The 20,336-nt window shown below is 42.6% G+C and overlaps 1 protein-coding gene across 10 annotated transcripts in view; it reads right to left on the minus strand.

Moving 5' to 3' along the window:
- Positions 1 to 603: 603 nt before the first annotated feature.
- The window catches only part of Cntrl (centriolin), a 77,467-nt gene continuing 57,734 nt past the window's right edge, over positions 604 to 20,336 (minus strand). For 7 of the 10 annotated variants that reach the window (XM_055600215.1, XM_055600216.1, XM_055600214.1 and 4 more), the window contains 18 exons: positions 18,232 to 18,362; positions 17,969 to 18,109; positions 17,736 to 17,862; positions 17,417 to 17,581; positions 16,610 to 16,769; positions 14,531 to 14,646; positions 14,233 to 14,450; positions 10,630 to 10,787; positions 9,275 to 9,348; positions 8,154 to 8,342; positions 7,552 to 7,777; positions 6,810 to 7,015; positions 5,633 to 5,773; positions 3,543 to 3,806; positions 3,321 to 3,383; positions 2,608 to 2,814; positions 1,305 to 1,373; positions 604 to 1,011 (listed from right to left, as the gene is read on the minus strand). In XM_055600215.1, the coding sequence (XP_055456190.1) occupies positions 1,320 to 1,373; positions 2,608 to 2,814; positions 3,321 to 3,383; positions 3,543 to 3,806; positions 5,633 to 5,773; positions 6,810 to 7,015; positions 7,552 to 7,777; positions 8,154 to 8,342; positions 9,275 to 9,348; positions 10,630 to 10,787; positions 14,233 to 14,450; positions 14,531 to 14,646; positions 16,610 to 16,769; positions 17,417 to 17,581; positions 17,736 to 17,862; positions 17,969 to 18,109; positions 18,232 to 18,362 (2,640 nt within the window). In that variant the 3' untranslated portion in view covers positions 604 to 1,011; positions 1,305 to 1,319. Of the gene's footprint in view, positions 1,012 to 1,304; positions 1,374 to 2,607; positions 2,815 to 3,320; positions 3,384 to 3,542; positions 3,807 to 5,632; positions 5,774 to 6,809; positions 7,016 to 7,551; positions 7,778 to 8,153; positions 8,343 to 9,274; positions 9,349 to 10,629; positions 10,788 to 14,232; positions 14,451 to 14,530; positions 14,647 to 16,609; positions 16,770 to 17,416; positions 17,582 to 17,729; positions 17,863 to 17,968; positions 18,110 to 18,231; positions 18,363 to 20,336 lie in introns of those variants that run through there. The other 3 variants (XM_055600217.1, XM_055600219.1, XM_055600221.1) reach the window with 3 other exon arrangements.

Below are 20,336 nucleotides of genomic sequence, written 5' to 3' on the forward strand. Positions count from 1 at the left end.
CAAGCATTTTACAAAGAAGTAAAGTGAAAAAGGAGAAATACGAAAGACTGGTTTTGTGCTGGAAATAAATGCCTTCGACATAATGTGCAGTAAGTGGTGTCTCTTGTAAGTATATGTATCCTGTATCTTAATGGTTCAACTCTGGCCAGATAGATAGCTTTATGAGAATATAACCCTTATGGTGAGGAGCTGTTGGGCTGTGCTGTGCAGACATGGTGCAGTGTTGTAGCACGAAAGGCTAGCTTGACAACAACATTGTGACTTGTTAGAGCCACACAGCTGTGTGTGTGACAGTTCCTAAAGAAGTGCATCAGTCAAAGTGTCGTGCTGTCAGAGTGCGTGAGGTTCACTAGAATACACATTTATCATCAGAGCTGGGTCTCCAGAGTATAGTCTTGACGTTTTCCACCAAAGCGTTACTATTTTAGTAAGCCGAGGAAAAGCAGCCTGAGGATAAGAGTTTACCAGATACTTCTGAAGAAGGAAGCACTCGTTGCTAAGTAGACTAGGTAAAAAGCGGGGAGAAATGGCTGGAAGATTGTCATTATCTTGGAATAAAGGTAACCTGATGACCACCTTTGAAATGGAGAGTTAGATGACAGACCCAAGTTGATTGTACCTTTTATTTTCATATTAAAAATAATTTTTGATCAGAATCTAAAAGTAACATAACCCTGTGGGCAAAAGTATGTTCTTTTTCATAGTAACTAGACATACCAATTATGGACTCAGTATCTGTGGCTGAATTTTTACTGGCTTTATAAAAAAATATTCCAAGATTGGAGGACAAAAGTCAAAATAGCCCCTTACATCCTGGGTTGGAAGTACATCTACTCCCACATGTACATGTGATTTACAGAAACCCCATAAACATAAATGGTACAAACAAACTACAGTGCATTTTCAGAGTCTTCATTCACAGGATCTTGATAACATTGACATTCCAATTTGGAAGTCAGTGAGGTAGGAGAGTAGCTGTTTTCTCTTAGGTGTACACGGCTGGAGCTTTTCCTACAGTAAGACAGAAGCAGAATGGATGAGTTAAACCTCTAAAAGGACAAGAGGTGGTAGCATGATGACTGGCAAGGTGATGTGCTTAAGAACTGCTTTGAGATTTATTCTGTAGCGCTGGGGATTGAATCTGGGACTATAAATGTGCTAGGCAAGTGTTCTACCATTAAGATACATCTCCAGCCCCTAAAATGCTGTAAGACGAACTGCTATAAAATGATGAAAAATAGTTATTTTTCCTGAGGCTGCCAGAATTCGAGATTTTCCAATTAAATGCAGGCTTGCTAACGTACCTGCGAGTAGGAAACTCAGTGGCGATAACTGTCTGGTTCTGATAGACCTTGCAGAACTTGGAAGGGGCTCTGAAAAGAAGGGAAATAACAATTTTAGGCATAGAGGCCAGCCCCCAATCCCAACCTAATTCAAGGCTTCATTTCACAGTGGCCCAGATGACAAACCCAGACTGAAACGCTGTCTACATCTCAGCTGTGCCCCTAATGTCATGTAGAGTACCTCCAAAGCTCATGCATTTTTTTTTTTTTTTTTTATGCTTATTGCTTCACAGTCTTATTTAAGCTCTGGAGGGCCATGTGGCTTGGGCCGTCACCTTGTCTCCAGCACAGGTTTACTATGGTTATATTAAAATCTTAGCCCTGCCGCTCATTAGCTTTGTGACTCAGGTAAGTCCTCTGTCCTTCAGGCCAATCAAAAAGAAGCAACTATCCTTGGATATTCCTGTGATTTACAGTATACTCAAGACACTGCTTTCTGGCAAAGGTAGGTGGGCTTCTATATCCTGATTTGTCCTTTGCCTTTACCTGTTATTTGCCACTTTTATGTAGTTCTTCCCCTACGTAAAGGGACAGCTTGTACCTTCTAAATGGGATGTTGTATGTACAGTGTTGGGTATGTACACAGAGTTAGCACCTGAAAATGGAAGCCATTTTCTGCCCAACAATAATGTGTTACTGTTGCCAGTTCATGAATTACTTTATATTCCTATTAAGTGATTAATTAGTAACTAAGCCCTACAGAGAAAAACCTTGTGAGATCCAGAGTTCTATATCCACATGGAGCAAGGAGGTCTGCATTCAGATGTCTTTGAGAAATGAGACAACAACTAAAATAAACCCCAGGGAAATCCAGACTTGAAATCTGGTGTATATGGCTGGTTTGCCTGTCTGTATATGTCTGCGCTATCTGGGTGCCTGGTGCTTGTGGAGAAAAGGGTGTTGGGTCCTTTGAAACCCAATAGATAATTGTGAGATGCACTTAATCCGGGTCGAGCTCCAGTGCTCTTAACTGCTGAGCCATCTCTCCAACCCTGAAGGTCTACTCTAAACTGATCAAGTAGAAAATAAGGATACAAACTGATCTTTCCTGGGTTACTCTTCCCAGTTCCAGTTCACTAGCTCAGCTACTGGCTTACCTTCTTTCTGTACCTGGACACCAGGTAAACCTTGCCCAGTGATGGCAGATTGTTTTTTTGCTCAGACAGTTGAGAATGGCATTTCAATTCCAAGTCATCTCGGATCACCTAACCCAAAGTTTTCAAGTATTCCAGGTAACACTAGACTTTAAGAGCTTCCCTCTTACCTGACTTTGTCTAAGTTGGGAGTCCACTGCAAGGGAAGATTCTAGATGAGACAGACTTGGTGATGACATTGAATCTACAGAGGTACTAGTGACCAGTTCTCCTAAAGCATCGACTTGTCTCCTCAGACTGTGTAAGGTGCCCTCTGTCTGCCGCTTTCCTTTGATTAATACTTCTGCTTGCTTAGACATACAGTGGCGAAGTTGAGCCTGAAAAATGTTACCAGATGTGGGATTTACATAGAAGAAATGCACCTGAATTTAGCTTCTTCATATATGATAAGCAAATGACTTTAATAAACAGGAATGAGGGTAAGGTATGGCAGTATCCCCAGTAATTAAGGGGAATACTGAGGCAGGAGAGCCCAAGTTCAAGGCCACCCTATAGTTCCAGGACAGTCTATTATAGAGTACAGAGGGAGACCTTGCCAAGGTTAATGAACACAACTTCACACTGGAATTCTGGACTGCATCCAGTGTCTTGCACGTGCTAAGCAAATGCTGTGCCACTAAACTATATATCCAAGGCCCCAGGATTTAAATGGTTTTGAATCCTGATAGCCATTTGCTGTCTGTGTGATGTCAGCTTCTCTGAACATCTACAGTGTGATCTGGAAGTGTCCTCTGAGTGCTGCAATATGTGGACTTGGAAACATTTCTCCACTCTTGACTAGTGTCAGCTATCTCATACTGGCTTTTTGTGTTTAAGAGGCAACCTTTAGTCGATCTTCATGATGGCGCAGTTTCTCACGGAGTGCTGCTCCACGCCAGTGTTCATCCTTTTACAAAAAGAAAAGGAGACCAGTGAGTCACCAACTGCCATGAGTGGGAGCCTACCGTCTTTCCCTCCTCCCCTGCCACGTTCTTGGCTTTACTGGGGGAGGTGGGAATTAAACTGTCAGTCTGTGAACCCCAGGGAAGAGCAGGGCAAACTTTACCGTGATGTGAACTTGGGGAGAGTTGGATTTTTCTTCAAAAATTCTCTCACTTGTGGTGAATAGGAAATTCTCTTTCAAGCTTTCCAACTCTCCTAAGTTTTCATTTCTTTCCAAAACAGCTGCTAGATCTGCTGGTAGTTCTGGAAGAAACTGGTTAAGATTCTTCAGACTGGTTCTGATTTCATCTTTAACCTCAGACTTAAGTGACCTCATTGCATCACTGATTTCCATTTGCCGTCTCTCCAAATCTTTTTGGTTTGCCATCTAAACAGTGTATTGGGGGTCAAACACCAGTAATTAGAATCAGGATGTGGAATTGAATTGCTTAATATGTCTTGTATTGAAGGATCTACAAACACTGACTGACTCAGTGAAGTTCTTACTTTTCAAGTATAAGGACCTAAACTCAATCTTCAGAACTTACAAGGCTGTACAAGCGAGGTCAGTCATGCTTACAATTCCAGGACTGGGCAGGTGAAGACAGGTCAATCTTTGGGTCTCCCTGGCTGGCCAGCTTAACCAGTGAGCTGAAAGTTCAGTGAGAGGCCCTGTCTTGAAGGCAGTAAGAGGAAGATACCCAGTGCCCTTCCCTGGCCTCTACATGAGCCATTTAATTGCACACAACACCCACACTCACACACTCACTAACCAAAAGAGTTAGGGAGATAGCTCAGTGCTTGCCATGCACAAGGACTGGAGCTTCAGTTCTAGCATTCACATAAAAAGCTGGCTATGGTGGCATGTGCTTGTTGTCCCAGTGCTTGAGGGTCTACAGGGTGATGACGTACAGGGCCTGTCCTAAATTGGTAAGCCTCAGGTCCCGGTGAGTGACCGTGTTGGTTAGTTTTACATCAACTTGACATAAGCTGTAGTCAGTTGGGAAGAGGGGCTCTCAATTGAGAAGATGCTTCCGTAAGACTGGCCTATAGGCAAGTCTGTCAGACATTTTCTTGATTAAGAATTGATGTATTGAGGGCCCAGCACACTGGGTAGGGCCACTCTTGGGCTGATGGTTCTGAGTTGTGTAAGAAAGCAGTCTGAGCAAGCCATGAGAAGCATGGCGGTAAGCAGTGTTCCTCCATGGCATCTGTTTCAGTTCCCACACTGAGTTTCTGCCCTGAATTTCCTTAGTGATGGAGTGTTACCTGACAGTTGTGAGCGGAAATAAACCCTTTCCTTCCCAAGGTACTTTTTTGTTCATGATGTTTTAGCACAGCAACAAACTGTAAGACAGGAATCTCAAAAAGCAAGGTGGACATCTGAGGAATGATACCCGAGTTTGATCTTTAGTCTCCACATGTATGTTTACAGATGTGTATTATTATACACATGTGCACAAGTGCGCACACACACAACATAAAAAGTAAGCTGAGGAGTTCAGGGAAGTGTCTGTCAGTCAGTAAGGCACTTGCAAGCATGAGGATGTGAGCTCAAACCCCAGAACTCACATAAATATGTTGGGCATGAAGGTACACTTGGTATCCTAACACTGGGGAGAGGGAGACAGGAGGTTCCTTGGAGTTCACTGCCATCCAGTCTACTCAAACAGGTAAACTCCAGAACGAGAGACTGTCTGAAAATGGATGGCTGACGTTCCCAAGAATGATAGTCAAGGTGTCCTCCAACTTCCGCACATGTGTCCCTGCACACCAGGGAGCTGTGCCTGCACACTCATTTAAAAAGTCATTTGAGCTGGTCATCAAGTAAAGATACTTGTTAAGCCTGACAACCTGAGGTGAGTCCCCAAAACCCAGTAGGCAGATGAGAACTGACTCCTACAAGTTGTCTTCTGGCCGCCTCATGCTCACCATAGTGTGTGGGGGGGCACACATGCGCGCGCACGCGCACACACACACACACACACGTGTATTCAAAAATAACAATAAATAAATACCACTTGTAAAAATGCTAGTTGAATTTAAAATAATTTAAAAAGTATACTTTTAACCAATTCTTTTTCCTTAAGTGCATGTTTAAAGTTTAAGGCTGATAAAATTGCTCTTAAAGAGATGTCTGAGACCTGAGGAGGGAGTGTGTCCTAAGCCTACATGGTGGCCCAGGCTGGCCAGCTGGGGTTCTAGGGTACACACCTGTTTCTTAAGCTCCAGGTACTCGTGCTGCATCTGGCTGAGCTCCTTCATGAGGCGCCTGGCCCGCTCGTGGTTGTCCTGGGCTACCAGTTCAATGGTGGCCATTTCCTTCTGCATGCAGCTGTTCTCCTGCTTTTGTTCCTAGCACAGAGGGAGGCAATGACTTTCAGTCCCACAGGGGCAGTTACTGGCTTCCACGCTCACTTTCGCTGTAACAACCTCAGTTTCTACAGCTGTAAAGTGGAGCTGAGTCTGTGTACTATAGGCAGATGTAGTACGGCTGGGAGGACTTGAACCTAGAGTTTGAAGTCAGATCTTTAGTACTACCTCTTCTGACAAGTTACTTTCCCCTCTCAGCCCATCAATTATCCATGAAAAGGAAACAATATCATCATGGGCTGTAGAGAGGATTGTTATTTTACAGGTTCTGACTGTAGCTCTGGTCGACTATGTAAGACCAGACTGGTCTCAAATTCAGATATTCTCTAGCTTCTGGTTTTGAGTGCTGGGATTAAAGAAGTGTGCCATCATGCTCAGCTTAAATTTTAAGACATCTAAATTTTATCTTTATGACCATCTTGTCCAAGTCCTAGCTATAGGAACATCACCCTCTTGGAAAATGCCTCAGATTCATTTCATACAACAGTGTTCACTTATTTTTCCAGGGAGAGAGGGAAACCCATTCCTGGGAATCCATTGTGCTCACTGTTCTGAATGACACAATCAAACCCAGCCTTAGTTCAAGGGTAAAAAGCAGGGTAGATTGGGCTTCCTGGTTTTAGTATGCTTGATTAAAGTCAATGTTGACCAAAAAGGGCAGAACGTTACAAACAAGCTCTGAGTGCAGATCTGTAAAAGTGCCTACCAGCCCGATACTTGAAGCCCATAGTGCTGAGCAGAGCACAGCTCTCTACTGTACTGATACTGTCCCCAGGATGGCCTCCCTGCCAGAAGCTAGGGCTGCTCTGGGACTAGTGACCAAGTCTCAGGTAAAACTTACCATGTACTTTGACAATAAATTATCATTAAATGTACCAATAATAACTACTGGGATAGAGCCTGGGTTGGTAGATCATTTTTTTTTCCCTACAGTGAAGCAGTATATAAGTGAAATGTGTATGTCAACTCAATGTAAACATCCTGTTTTCTCTAGACATCCACTGTAGCAAATACTCACCAGAAGGTTTTTCTCCAGCTGGCTCCGCTGGTTCTTCAGTGCTTCCTTCAGGCAAGCCACCTGCTTCTCCGCCTTTTTCCTTTCTGTTAAGAACTGGTTTCGCAGTAGGCCGAAGTCTGCCCTCATGGCATCAGCCTCTTTCTGCAGGGCCTGCAGCTCTCTTGACTTTTCTGTCAGCTGCTGATCCCGTTCTAAAAGCTGCTGTCCTGGAATGTGAGCATGCTTAGTAGGTTTGGGCAGCAGCTTTGCGCAGAGCTTTGTGCTCCTGAGGGCAGGCTGCCTATTAGTGGTGTGTCATTCACTCTGCCGTTCCATCTAGTACTGGCTCTCATAGGACAGCCCTGATCACTCCACAGGCTCAAGAAAGGCTCACCAGGAGAGAGCAAACTGACATCAAAATACATCCCGACTCTAGCATAGCTCATGCAGTCAACAACAGCTGCTGCTGTTGTACTTCTGGATAGCTGAGGCCAAATGTGCCCACATGCACAGCTCACCAATAACCTGTCTTTGAGAGTCTCTAATGTCTCACCTTAATGTCCCACTTTCCCGTTCATGTTCTTAAAGGAGGCAGAAGGGCACAAAGAGACAAACTGGCCAGTCTCAGGGTGAAACTTCCCCATGAAGACACATTCCCCCACCTCCCTGTGTCCTCAGCCATCTTTCAGAAGCAGCTGCTCTCCTTCCCGCTTTGGTTCTCCTGCCCCCTCCTTGGATGGCCGGATCCCCGCAGTATACTTACTGGCCTGGCACAGCATCTTCTCCAGGCTTTCTATGCAGCGCTCTTCTTCCTGCAGGGCTCTGAGGCGTCCTTCAGCTGCTGACACATCTGCAAGTAGCTGGTCCAGTTTGATTTTGTGGTCTGTCAGTTCCTTCTCCAGTTGCTCCTGCTGCTGCCTCAGTGTCACTTTAGCAGCCTCTAACTTCTGCTCCTCACTTTCTCTCTCTTCCTGGAGTTTTTGAAACATCTGAAAAGACAATACCCTGAGTCAATCATAAAAGAACAAGATGATCTTCAGAGAGGTTCCAGTTCAAAAGAAAGAAGAGAAATGCCTACAAAGAGAGGGAAGCTCCGGAGACAGACAGACAGACCAAATGCCAGTGACTTTATAAAGATGAAGCAGGGGCTGGGAAGCCAACTGGCCACCATGAGAAGAGGATGCAAGCCACTAATTAATTAGCATGTGGCCTTTAAGATTTTTATGCTTTTCTATTCTGTCAATCCTGGACCACTAACAAAGAGTCACAGAGAAGGTTCACACGGGGCAATCTGATTCGGGGTGGGGAGGGAGGTGGAAGACACAGATTCCCATGAAGCAGAGATGGCCCTTTTTTGTACAGTACCATTTCTTGCTGTTCTAGTTGGAGCTTGCCATCTCTGATCTTATTCTGAAGCTCCTGAAGTTGCTGCTCTTTTGTTTCCGTCTCTTTTTGCCTGCTCTCAAGTCTGGCAGCCCATTTGTTGATGTCCTTCTGCAGCTGCGCCTGCTCATCGAGCAGGGCATTCTGGCGCTTGGTGGTCTGAAGCAGGTCCTTTAGGCAAAGGTACACATTGAAATGCTTCACAAAGCCACTTCCTAAGGTGACCAGTGTAGTCCAAACCTACCAAGTCTGAAAAGTGCCACACCCTCTATTTTCTCAGCAAATGTACAGAAACATACCCAGGACTCAAAGTTAATTCCTGGCTTTCCTTCTCTTAGCATCTAAAAAGTAAGATGGCAAAGGAAGGTGAAACCACAGCAAAAGCTTTGGCTGCCTAGTTACCGAGACTGGAACAACTGATGCCTGCAAATAGCCCAGGACTACTGAGAACAAAGAGGAATCAAACACGAGAATTAAGCCTTGTTTTGTTACTATCTGAAATATTTAGATAAGTTCAAAAACTTTAACACAGGAAAATTTAAGCACTTGAAATCTTAAAATGATTTGTCTTCAAAGTTTTATGTCTTAGAAACTTGAAATCCTGAAGGAAAAGAAAGAGAATTTAGATGTTTCATCTAATTTGCTTGAAGTCCTCTGAAACCCAAACTGTAGCCCTGCTCTCACAGGCTAACCCTGAGTCACCTAGAAGGTCATCAAAAGACAGGCCACAAGCTACACTGGTCAACACCTAACCAGACCCCTGCTCCCAAGGGACAGCTGCTCCCAAGCTCATTTGCGCAATGGATCCCTGCATCCCTGTATCCTTGTATCCCTGCAGAGGCTTCAAGGAACTGTTGTTTGACTGTCGTCTAGCTACTACCCTACTTCCTCTTAGCTTTGGGTAAACTTGAATCAAGAGCTGAAACAGCTTAGTGACCCACCCAAGGACCAAAGCCTTATCTGAAGGCTGTACTGTGCAGGTGGCCCTATGGTGCTGTATAAGGAGCTTTATGGTGCTGGGTAGGTGGTCCTGTGGGGCTGTGCAAGGGGCCCTGTGGGGCTGTAGTGAAGTCATAAAAAGCAAGTTATATTTTGAGCCTTACCTGCTTTGCGAGGTTCAACTGGTCTTGGGTATTATCTAGTTCCTCCTGTAGGGAGTTTATGGCATCCTGTTTACCTATAAAAACATTTTCATAAAATGTTATTTGTATGTATATATACAGGCTTCCGTTGGATCCCCCCTTGAACTACATCAGAACTGAATTTACATTTATTTTTGTTAAACTAATGATGATGCCATACTATTTTATGAAAAGCCAAAAAGACAGTTACGTGTACAACCCAGATGGGTTTTTAAAGATTTTTGTATTAAAGAATCTCATAAACATTTAGATAATACTGTTGGTGAGATGCATGGTTTAAAAATGGGTGTATTCTACATCGCTGTCGGATGTAACCCTGGCACATTCTTTCATGAAGACAATGTATAGATAAAACTGCTATCTATTACCGTGATCTTGGGCAAATCACGAGAAAATTAAGCTTATACTGGTTTCTATATCAAAAATGCTACAAAGGTTTTGTTTTTGCTACAGTGTCTCATTATGCAGTCAAGTGGGTTCTGACTGCTTCTGTCTACTGAATGCTGAGCTTATAGATGTGCATCACCAGCTCTATTTTTGTCACATGAATTAAATGAGACAGTACATACATCATGACTAGAACATAATAAATGCTCAAAAAGTACACCATTAGCTACAAATACTTAGGCATTTCTCCTAAATAAATTATCAGAAATTTTGGTAATAAAGACATTTTTATTTTTACTATTTACCTTTAACACCCCCTCCCTGCCCACACATGGTCACAGTTATGACCTGAGGGGAGATGTCAATTTATTATTATTGTGTGTATTTGTGAGAGTGAGTATAAGCATGTACCATGCATCAATGTGAAGTATGGAGGTCAAGAAATGGTGAGTCAGTTCTTAGTTCTCTCCATCTGTTGTGATCTTGAAGGAAAGAACTCAGGTTATTAGGCTTGGTGGCAAGTGCTTTTTACCTATACCTCACTAGCCCCAAAGTAATTTTTTGTTTGTTTATTTTGTTTTTCAAGACAGGGTTTCTCTGTGTACATTTGGCTGTCCTGGAACTCACTCTGTAGACCAGGCTGGGCTTGAACTCACAGAGATCCACCTGCCTCTGTCTCTGAGTGCTGAGATGAAAGGTATGCATCACCACTGCCTGGCCCCCCAAAATTTTTATTTAACCTTTTTAGCTCTAATTTTAAACTGTTCCCTAAGAAACATAATGTGTCTTAAAGTGTATGATTTGGACTTAGCATATTCAACAAAAGTGGTGTAAGCAAACCTATACTCTAAGTTTAGAGGAAGCCCCGCCCCCCATTTTGCACGAGCACTTCTCTTAAGGGGGTCACGTGTGTACAGTTCTGCCCTTACCCCGTAGCTGCTGTTGCACAACGGAAATGTCGTGGTGCAGGGCAAGCTTGTCTTGGTTCAGGTGCTCCAGCTCCTGCTGCAGCTTTCTGACACCCTGTTCCAGCTTCTCTAAGTTTGCCTGTTCGGTTTTGTTGCTTTCTTCAGTAGCTGCTAATACTCTACCACAGAATAAACCAGACTGTTAAATAGAAAATACCCACACTCGACAGACTAGGGGAAAGACCTGCCTTCCACAGGGCACAGTCAGCAGGATGATGGGGTGAGGGTAAGGCTTGAAATTTAAAAGAATTTTGAAAAGAATCTTTAATTTTCAAAGGAATTTAAATTTCAGAATACATTTAAAAATTTTCATTTTCAAAAGAAACCTTATAGCTTTTCAAATAGGAGATTAAAAGAAAAAGATTTACTAAGTTAAAGGTTTACAAAAACACATGTAACATTCAGAATTCCAAAAAACAAAACAAAATAAGGCTGAGTGATAAACACAGACTGCTAACTCCTCATGAAGGAAAGGCAGGAAACACATGGAAAACAGAGTCTGCCCGTGTCGCAGCCATTCTAGAAGGTGTGTCTATCACTGTGCTTTTAACTTGGATTTCCCTAATGATGAATGATGCTTAGTGCTTTTTCATGTACTTATTTTTCATTATATATCTTCTATAGAAATATATGTTAAAATCTTTTGCCCATTTAAAAAACTGGGCTATTTTCAGTCAAATTTAGATAGTTCTTTATACCATAAATTTTGTAGACATAAGTCCTATATTACACACATGGTTAAAAAGATTTTTCTAACCCATCATGTATTCTTATTACTCTCAAGTGTCTTTTTGGAGAGATCTTTTAAATGTCCAGTTTTTATTTTTAATTTAATTTTGGCTTTTTGAGACAGGGTCTTTCTACATCCCCCGGACTCTTGTAGAACTCACTTTGTAGACTAGGCCAGCCACGCACTCACAGATCCACCTGCCTTGTGCCTCCCACATACAGAAATTAAAGTGCCATGCCGGGCATCCACGTCCAGTTTCTACCAAGATCACTTCTTTCTCGTTACACACTTATCTGAGCACAGGCCAGAAGGCGGCCTCCAGGAGCTGGCTCTCTTGGCCCTGGCTATGGTGTCTCAGGCTTCTGCCATGCTGCGTTGCCCAGGCTAGCTGCCATGTGAGCTTCCCTTCTACCCGTCCTCCCTTCTCTCCACGGGACTGCTGGGATCATAGATGCATAGACAGAGCATCTGGCTTTTTATGTGGATTTGAAGGATAGATTTCAGGTCATCAGGCTTTGGATCTTCATGTGTACCATCTTGTCAGCTTTAAATGTCCCACTTTACTTGTTTAATTTTTTTTGTGTATGTGTAAAGGCATGTTTGTATAGTCGGCTTGCCTGAATAGCATGAGTGAAATGAATCATTCTCTCACTGAACCGGGAACTCACTGTTTTGGATAAACTGGCTGGCAGTGGGCCCATGGGATCCATTCATCTCCACTCCTCAATGCCCAGCGCTTTGCGTGGGTGCTGGTCCCTGGAACTCAGGCCTTCCTTGAGCCTTCTCCACTCTTGTGCTTTATTTTTTTTTATGGATCATGCTTTTGGTACCTAGTTAAAATTTTTTTGCTCTACTCAAAGTCACAAGGGGCTTACCTTCTCTAAGTTTTACATTTAAAATTTGTTATCTGTTTATGGCTCATTTTATTTTACACTTATTTATCCAGTGGGGGAGGGTATATGCATGTCATGGCACATGTGTAGAGATAAAATGACAACTTAAGGAGTTAGTATTTTCCTTCTACTTTATGGATTTAAGGAACTAAACTCAGGCTGTCCCAGGCTTGGTAGCAAGAACCTTTATCCACTGAGCCATTCTGTTGGCTTATTTTATGTGTATGGGTGTTCAGCTTACATGTATGTCTGTGTGCTACTTGCATGTCTGGTGTTTACAGCGGCCAGAAAGGAGTGCCAGATTGCCTGGAACTAGAGTTACATGTGGCTGTGTCCTGATGTGGATAGTAAGACTCAAACTCAGGTCCTCTGGAAAAACAGCTAGTGCTCTTAACTGTTGAGTCATCTCTCCTGCTCCTCCAGTTTTTAATATAGTGAAATATGGATCAAATTTTGTATTCTGAATTTTGGATATTCAATTCTTTTAGCAATAATTCTAAAAATATAATTTCTCTATTGAAAGTATACCTTTTAAATTTTCTAAAAAAAAATCTGTGCTTCATATACTAAAGTTTATTTCTGGACCCTCTATTCCAGCAGTTCTCAACCTGTGAGTCACAACCCATTTGGGGATTTAGCAACCCTTTCACAGGGGTCACCTAAGACCATTGGAAAACATAAGACATTTACATTATGAGTCATAATAGTAATGAATAATGAAATAATAGTTATGAAAGAGTAATGAAAGTAATTTTATGGCTGTGGGTAACCACAACATGGGGAACTGTATTAAAGGCTCGAAGCATTAGGAAGGTTGGGAACCACAGTTTTGTTGTTCTGTTCCATGGATCCATTTATCTGCTGTATACCAGTACCATACGGTTTTGATTACTATAATTTATATGACGTCTTAAAATCAGGTGGTGTTAGTCTTAAATCTTTTTCTCATTTTCTAAAGGGTTTTTTTTTTTTTGTTGGTGGTGGTGGTGCTATGTCTAAAGAATTCTATAAATTGTAGGTCCTTTGCATTTCCTTACAAATTTCAGAACCAACTTTCAACTTTCTAAAAAGGGAAGAAAAACAACTTAGTGGGATTTTGACTGCAATTTTTTTAAATATGTAGATTAATCTGAGAAAAATCTGTCTTATAGCAATAAACAAAATGTTTCTTTCCAGAAAAAGATTGTGAGTGTTTCAGAGGATGACCCCAGGTATTTGAGAGCTGCTCACCCTTTTCTTCTTGACATAGGGTCTCTCACTGGCCTGGAGCTCACGTAGGTGAGGCTGGCTTGTCAGTGTGCCCCAGAGATCCTCCCGTCTTTACCTCCCTATTGCTGGGGTTACAAGTTTATATTACCATGTCTGGCTTTTCCTGCTTTTAACATGAGCTCTAGAGTCTGAACTCAAGTCCTCATGCTTGAAAGGCACATTATACTGAGCTACCTGTCTAACCCCAGGTGAGATAATTTGTTAAAAATCCTTTTAAGGGGCGAAGAGTTAGGAAAAAATTAACCAAAAATAAAAGGGGGGGAGGATATCAGAAAATTATGCTATCAAGTTTATATAATATTGTTTTTTCTGTTATAATTTTTGCTGTTTTGTTCTTATTTCAAGACAGGGTTTCTCTGTGTAGCCCTGGCTATCCTGGAACTCACTCTGTAGACCAGGCTGGCCTCAAACTCTGAGATCTACCTGCCTTTGCCTCCTAGGTGCTGGGGTTAAAGGCATGTGCTACCAAGCTTGGCTTTTGCTATTGTTTTGAGACAGGTTCTTACTAAATAGCACTGGCGTCTTAGAACATGCTATGCACACCATGATAGCCTCACATCCACAGCAATGCTCCTGCCTCAGCTTCCTGAGTGCTGGGATTACAGACGTGTACCCCCACAAACAGCTCTCTGTCCTCTTGTCTACCCTCCAAGTTTTCCTCCTTGCCCTTACCTTCTGGCGTGGGCAGCCTTCTTTTCCCAGCTCTCATACTGTTCTTGGAGAGCTTCCTTTTCTTTATTCAGACATTCAATGCAGGCCTGCAGTGCCTGGATCTCAGCCCTCATGTGCTCCAGTTCCCGCCTGTCCCTCTCCAGGAGCTGCTTCTGCCACTCTATTTCCCTTTTCTGTTGCAGAGCTGTCTTCTGCAAACTCTCCAGCTCTAGTTTCTCCTGAGTCAGATAAAAGAAGACTCAGACATCCTGAAAGAGAAAGTCTAAGGCAGTAAAGTCTCAGAGGCTTTCCTCAGTACCTCCAGCACGTAGACCTGAATCTTCTCCAGCTCCGCCACCTTTTGGTCATGCTGTAGCTTCAGATCTTGTAGCTTGCTATTTTCAAGCTGCAGTAAGTCTGCAACATTCTTTAATTCTGACAGAGAGACAGAACAGGGTCAGTGCTAATAAGCAAACCAGGAAACAAAACAGAACAGACTGTAACTCCTTGTTGACTGACCCAGAAAGCAGAAAAAACAATTTTGTGAGTTGCCTAAATAGTACTAATTTTATCTTTAAAGGAAAAAATCTTTTTGAAAGTACCTGAAAAACACAAATTTGAGCCAGGTATAATGATGCACACCTTTAATACCAGCACCCAGGGAGGCAGAGGCAGGTGGACTGCTATGAGTTTGAGGCCAGCTTGGTTTACAAAGTGAGTCTACACTGAGAAACACTGTCTCGAAAAAGAAAACAAAAGAAAAAAAAAAATCCAACATGGATTTGTTAAAAATATTTTAAAAACATTTAATAAATTTCTAACTCTAGGAGCATTTATATCCACACAATAAGCTAAGCACATTTTATATGGAAGAATATTAATTAAAGTAGAAAAACTTGAAAGTATGGGTATTTGTTCTCCATAGAAAATCTGGAAAAGCAGCAGCAGCCCAACAGCCAAATGATAAGTACTAATAAATGTAACAGGAAATCTCTAGAATGGGTGGTGACATTATGACCTGAGATCAATGAGGGAACCAACTCCCGAAAAGTTGTCCTCACATACACATAAACCATAAACAAAACAAGATAATAAAAACTCAAACGATGGCAACAACAGAATTTTGTTGTGTTTTATTTCAGGAGTACATTTGGTTAGACATGGGCATGGCCCCAGACCCAAGGTCAAGGGTAATTATCTAAAAGTCTCAAGTGCACTGAAGCTCTGGAAAGGAAGCTGACTCTAAGCGAAGCCTTCCTTTCCCTAGCCTGAGTGTGAATGCTGACAGTGTGTGCACATACCAGCAACTGCAGCATCCTCCTCCCACATGCTTATAGAACTGAGGCTGCTATCTCGGCCCACAGAGACCTCCTACCAAGACTGGACCCCTCCCCAACACGGGGCTCTACTTCATAAACTGAAGATGTGGGCTGCTGTGTCACTGGGGCTGCTCTAGCAGAGGGAGCAGGTCCCACCGGATCCCTGCTTTTCTGTGGGCTGGTCTGTGTATCTTGTTTTTTCTTCACTTTCTCCCTCCCTAGTCAGGTTTTCAGGACTCTGCACGTAAAAGCATTTACTATGTAAACCTGAGGACCCAGGTTTGGATCCCAGCACCCATACAAAAACCTGGGTGTGGCCGTGTATGCACCAGTAACTGCACTGCTCTACGTGCATGTTTGAGGGGCAGGGTGCAGTGAGGTGCAGAGGCAGAATCCCCGAGACTTACTGGTGGGCATGTATAACGGCAATGCTCTATGTGAAGGGGGTGTGGGTGCAGAAGGATCACTGGGACCAGGCTTAGTGAGAACCCTTGTCTCAAGGAAATAAGACACAGACTGACCCAACAGGACATATGATGTTCTCTGGGCTGTGAACATACGCAGGCATGCACACATGTGCATACTCTATGCTCACATAAAATAAAGCACGATAATACTATAAATAAATAAAATAAGTGGGCTATATCCCGTATTCACCATTTACCTAATTTTTTTTCTCTATTTTTACATGTCATTACAACTAAACATGTCATTACATATTAAACACAAGCCTTTTCTTTCCAGCTTTGTGACTGTAAATCTTGCTGTGGTCCACATAAAGGCTGGCCCTTTCTGGATGAATAGAAAACGTGCACTTTGGTTTTACAAGTTTGAATTTTTGGAGTCTTGAAACCCTGGGGAAGCATCTCAGTTACACTGCCATCAGCTGTAAGAGTCCTTCCTTCCATCAGCATGTACTAATCAGCCACCAACACGGTTATTTTGCTTTAAATAAACCTTAGCAAATTCCCTTTATAATCTGTAAATTCAGAAAATGTGCACGTGGTCATGTGCTCTCTTCCGAGGCCTGCAGTGCAGATGTTGCCAGCCTCTCTCTGAGACCTGCCTTTTACACTCACCAGTCTTATGTATCGACAGCTGCTGTAAAACTACCTGAAGATTCCCTTCCTCTTTCTCCACCTGCTGCTTTGTAAGTGCAAGCTGAGTCTTCTTTTCGCTGATGTGGACATTCAGCTCTCCTTTCTGAAAACTCAGTTCTTCCAGAAGTGATTTTACTTCCTGTGTTTAAATAAAAGTCATCTTCTCTGTGAATTATGAAACGAAATCCCTTTCACACCCATCAGTTCTGTTATTGTTCTAGGTCATACAACTAATTTTTAATTTAATTTAGATCAATTTTTGCCTTTGGTATCTACAATAGCACCATATTTTGCACTAACATCCACCGTGTAGTTACAAAAAAGTAACTTATGTTCATGCAAATGTGTTTGTGTCATTTATGTCATGCAAAGGCTGCTCCCAGCCTCAATGACTGTCGGAAGCAGAAGGCTGAGGCACAGACACGGTCACATACCGAGATGCTCAAGACATAAGCAGCTGCTTTTAAGTGCAAGAGAAAGAAACTCCTTTACAGCAGCTGAAAAAACCAGGAGGTTGCATGTGGCTCCACATGAGACACAGGCAGGATGCAATGCTGCCTGTGACTGGGATAAGGGCATTTCTGGACAGGAAGACACGAGAAAAACAAGAAGCGAGAGACTCAGAGTATCTGTATGTCACATGACAGCCTCAACAGCAATACATTCACACACACCAAAATGGTGCCATAGAGGGCATTTCTATCTTAACTGGGGAGAACAGGGAACACTTCAAAATAAACCTCAGCACTGCCCTGAACTCCTCAGAAAGCCTACTGACAAACATACTCTAATGTGACTGCACTTCTCAGCAACTTCCATCTCTCCCAGCCGCAGGGCTTCCTGGAGGTCAGCTTTTGCCTGGACTAGGCTGTTCTGGAGTAGAAGCAGCTCCTCCCTTCTGTGCCCTAGCTGCGTGTCTAGGACGGCAAGCTCCTGTTGCTGGCTTGTCACCTAAAAAGGGACAGATGGCAAGTTTGACTCGAGGATGCACATATTCTTAATATTTTATTTTGTATTTTTCTATCTTTTTTACAATCAAATAAACCTTATTCAGCAATCCTAAATCTGTTTTAAAATAATCTTTTCTGAGTGTCTACCATCATACCTGGTTCTTCAGTGTTTCCAGCTCAGTTCTCTTGGCCTGAAGAAGAGTCTCTGATTCTTTAAGGACCTGCAGGTGGTGATCCTCATTGCATTCCGCCATCTCGATGTCTCTCTGCAGACTCTGAAGCCTACAAGCAGGGTAGTACTTCAGCAGCCTCTCAGAAGCCTGAGGCCCACAGCTGCTCCAGAATGCCCCCTCCCCACCCGGCCTCACCCCTTACAGGCCTTACTTACTCTTCCGTCAGTTTCTCCTTCTTCTGGCTTAGACACTGGAAATCTGCATCTTTGGCTGCTACAACTTTGTTTATTTCTTTCAAAATTTCTTCTTGTTTGATTTTGTGCTGCTTCAAGTCCTCTGCGTCAGCCTGGAGTACTCTACAACAGAACATTTATCCTTCTGGCCCTTCAGGCTTAGCATGCTGTGAACCATTACCCTGAGCCCCTCAGCCCTCAGCAGCCCAGGCTTCCCCCACCTCAGCGGACTGCGCTCCACCCACCTGAGTTGCTGCTCAGCTTTCACAAGGTTAAGTGCAGTCTCCTGGGCTCTCTTTTCTAATGCCTTAGCATCTGACTCAATTTGTAATAAATTTCTCTTGGCATCAGTGAACTTTTCAACAGCATTCTTTGTCTAGAAAAGAAACTGTCATTAAAAACAAAATTTGGCTGCTGCATTCACTATAGTTATTGGCAGTACACCTCTCAGAAAACAAGATAAAAACAGAAAAATGTGAAAACATTCCTTTGCTGTGACTCTCTAATGCTTAGGAAATTATCCAGAAGCAAATAATTACTATGTAAAAATGTAATGAGATAAGAAATTGTATCTCATTGACAAAAAAAAAAAAAAGTGGTAGTGTATTAAAACTGATGGAGCACCATGCAGATGTTAGAAAATGTTGGAACAGGAAAGTATAAGCACTGTGAAAAGAAGTATCACAGACATACACTTATGAAAAAATTCAACTGAAGATGATGAGAATGGAGATATCTTTTTATTTCAAAAATTTGATCATATTAGTCCTGGCCAACTAACTGGCAATAATTTTACCAAGCTTCCATCCATCCAGATTCTTACTATCAGCCGAAACGAACATTCATTTTTGTGGTGGTGATTTATTTTGAAGTCTTTGGAAATACTCCTATGCTAGATTTGGTAAAAAAAAAAAAAAAAAAAAAAAACACTTTCAAAAAAATCAGCTTGGTTTCCTGAGCAAAATATTTGCCAGATCTAAGGAGTTTTTAGTTTGCACTTGTCTGCTTGTGAAATCTGTTAAGTGTCCGTGGGTGTCAACTCGCAGGCAAGGTCCACAGTGCTGGACATGTTACTGCATCTCTTCAGACAGCTGCTCTCTGCCGGCTCATTAAGCAAAGCCATGGCAGAGCTCATCATCTACTCAAGAAGAAAGGAGCTTTAGTCTCCGTGTCAGCTTTTAACAGGTTCAATGGGCACATTCAGCTACTTCCTCCTTGCTCATTCTTCCTAAGATATATCCCTGAGTCCCTGAGTCCCTGAGAGGAGAAAGAGTGTCTGGTCTGTGGTCACCCTTCTGCCGCAATGCCACTGATTACAACAAATACAAGTGATACGTTTTCTCTAGTTCCATGACAGCTACTTCTTAACACAGCAACCTGATGTTAACAACACCAGGACTGCTCATAAGAAAAGAAATGAGGACTTCCTTGTTCTCTTTTAGGATCATGTGAAGAATTCCTAAAAGGCTGATGAACATTAGTGATGTAGATAGAGGGGTTGGAACGTTGCAGGTCCAGAGACTCATTACAATTTATATTAGCTTAGTTTCAGCCTCCTAAGGAGACATTCCTTGCCCACCTCTGTGTGGGACCTAACACCCTGTTGACTAGCAGAGAAAACTGAAAAGCAGCTGAAACATCCTCCAAAACAAAAACAAAACCAAACATCTTTTGAGTTGTATTAACTTAACAGGGTGCGCCTGGACGGTATCTGCAGCCCACAGCAGCAGCCCACCTGCCTGACTGTTCCTGCCTCTCTAATGTTTCCACCAATGTATTTGAAAAATGTCTTGCTTTATGATTTTTTTGTTCTGTTACTATAAAAACCTTATGAAGCTATTAAAATGTTAGATTAATAGTTAAATCTGTATTCTCAGGCCATGGTCACTCATACTTGGCTCCAGGATAAGCTATCTTGTACCCACCCTCTTTGAGGTGAGAGCTGTTTCTCCAAAAGTCACAATCCACAGAATTTAGCAGGTGAAACCCTTCACTCAGTTCCAAGTATAGGCTTCTATTAACTTAAATAGATTCAAGATGAACTAACAAAGTAAAAGTAGTTCCTGAGGTGTTTCATGTGCCTGAGGGCCTTTTTCTCTTCGCAATTCTCATTTAAGTAAAGAACTCTTGGGAAGGCAAAGCTTTAGCTATGCAACGACTGGCTGCATGTGTAAATCGAGCCAATGCCACTTCATAGGGCTGCCAGGGCTGCTAGAGGAAGTGGCATTTATAAATGTACAGGCTCAGGAAGTCACTTTCCCTCTTTGGCTTTCTTCTGCATCATGGCCTAAAGAATCTATAACCACTCACTCAGCAGGCTGCAGAGGTAAGTTACCAGCAAGGACATCTC

This window comes from Psammomys obesus, unplaced genomic scaffold (assembly GCF_907164565.1).
Source record: "Psammomys obesus unplaced genomic scaffold, mPsaObe1.curated_primary_1811, whole genome shotgun sequence".
In the NCBI taxonomy this organism is placed as follows: domain Eukaryota; kingdom Metazoa; phylum Chordata; class Mammalia; order Rodentia; family Muridae; genus Psammomys; species Psammomys obesus.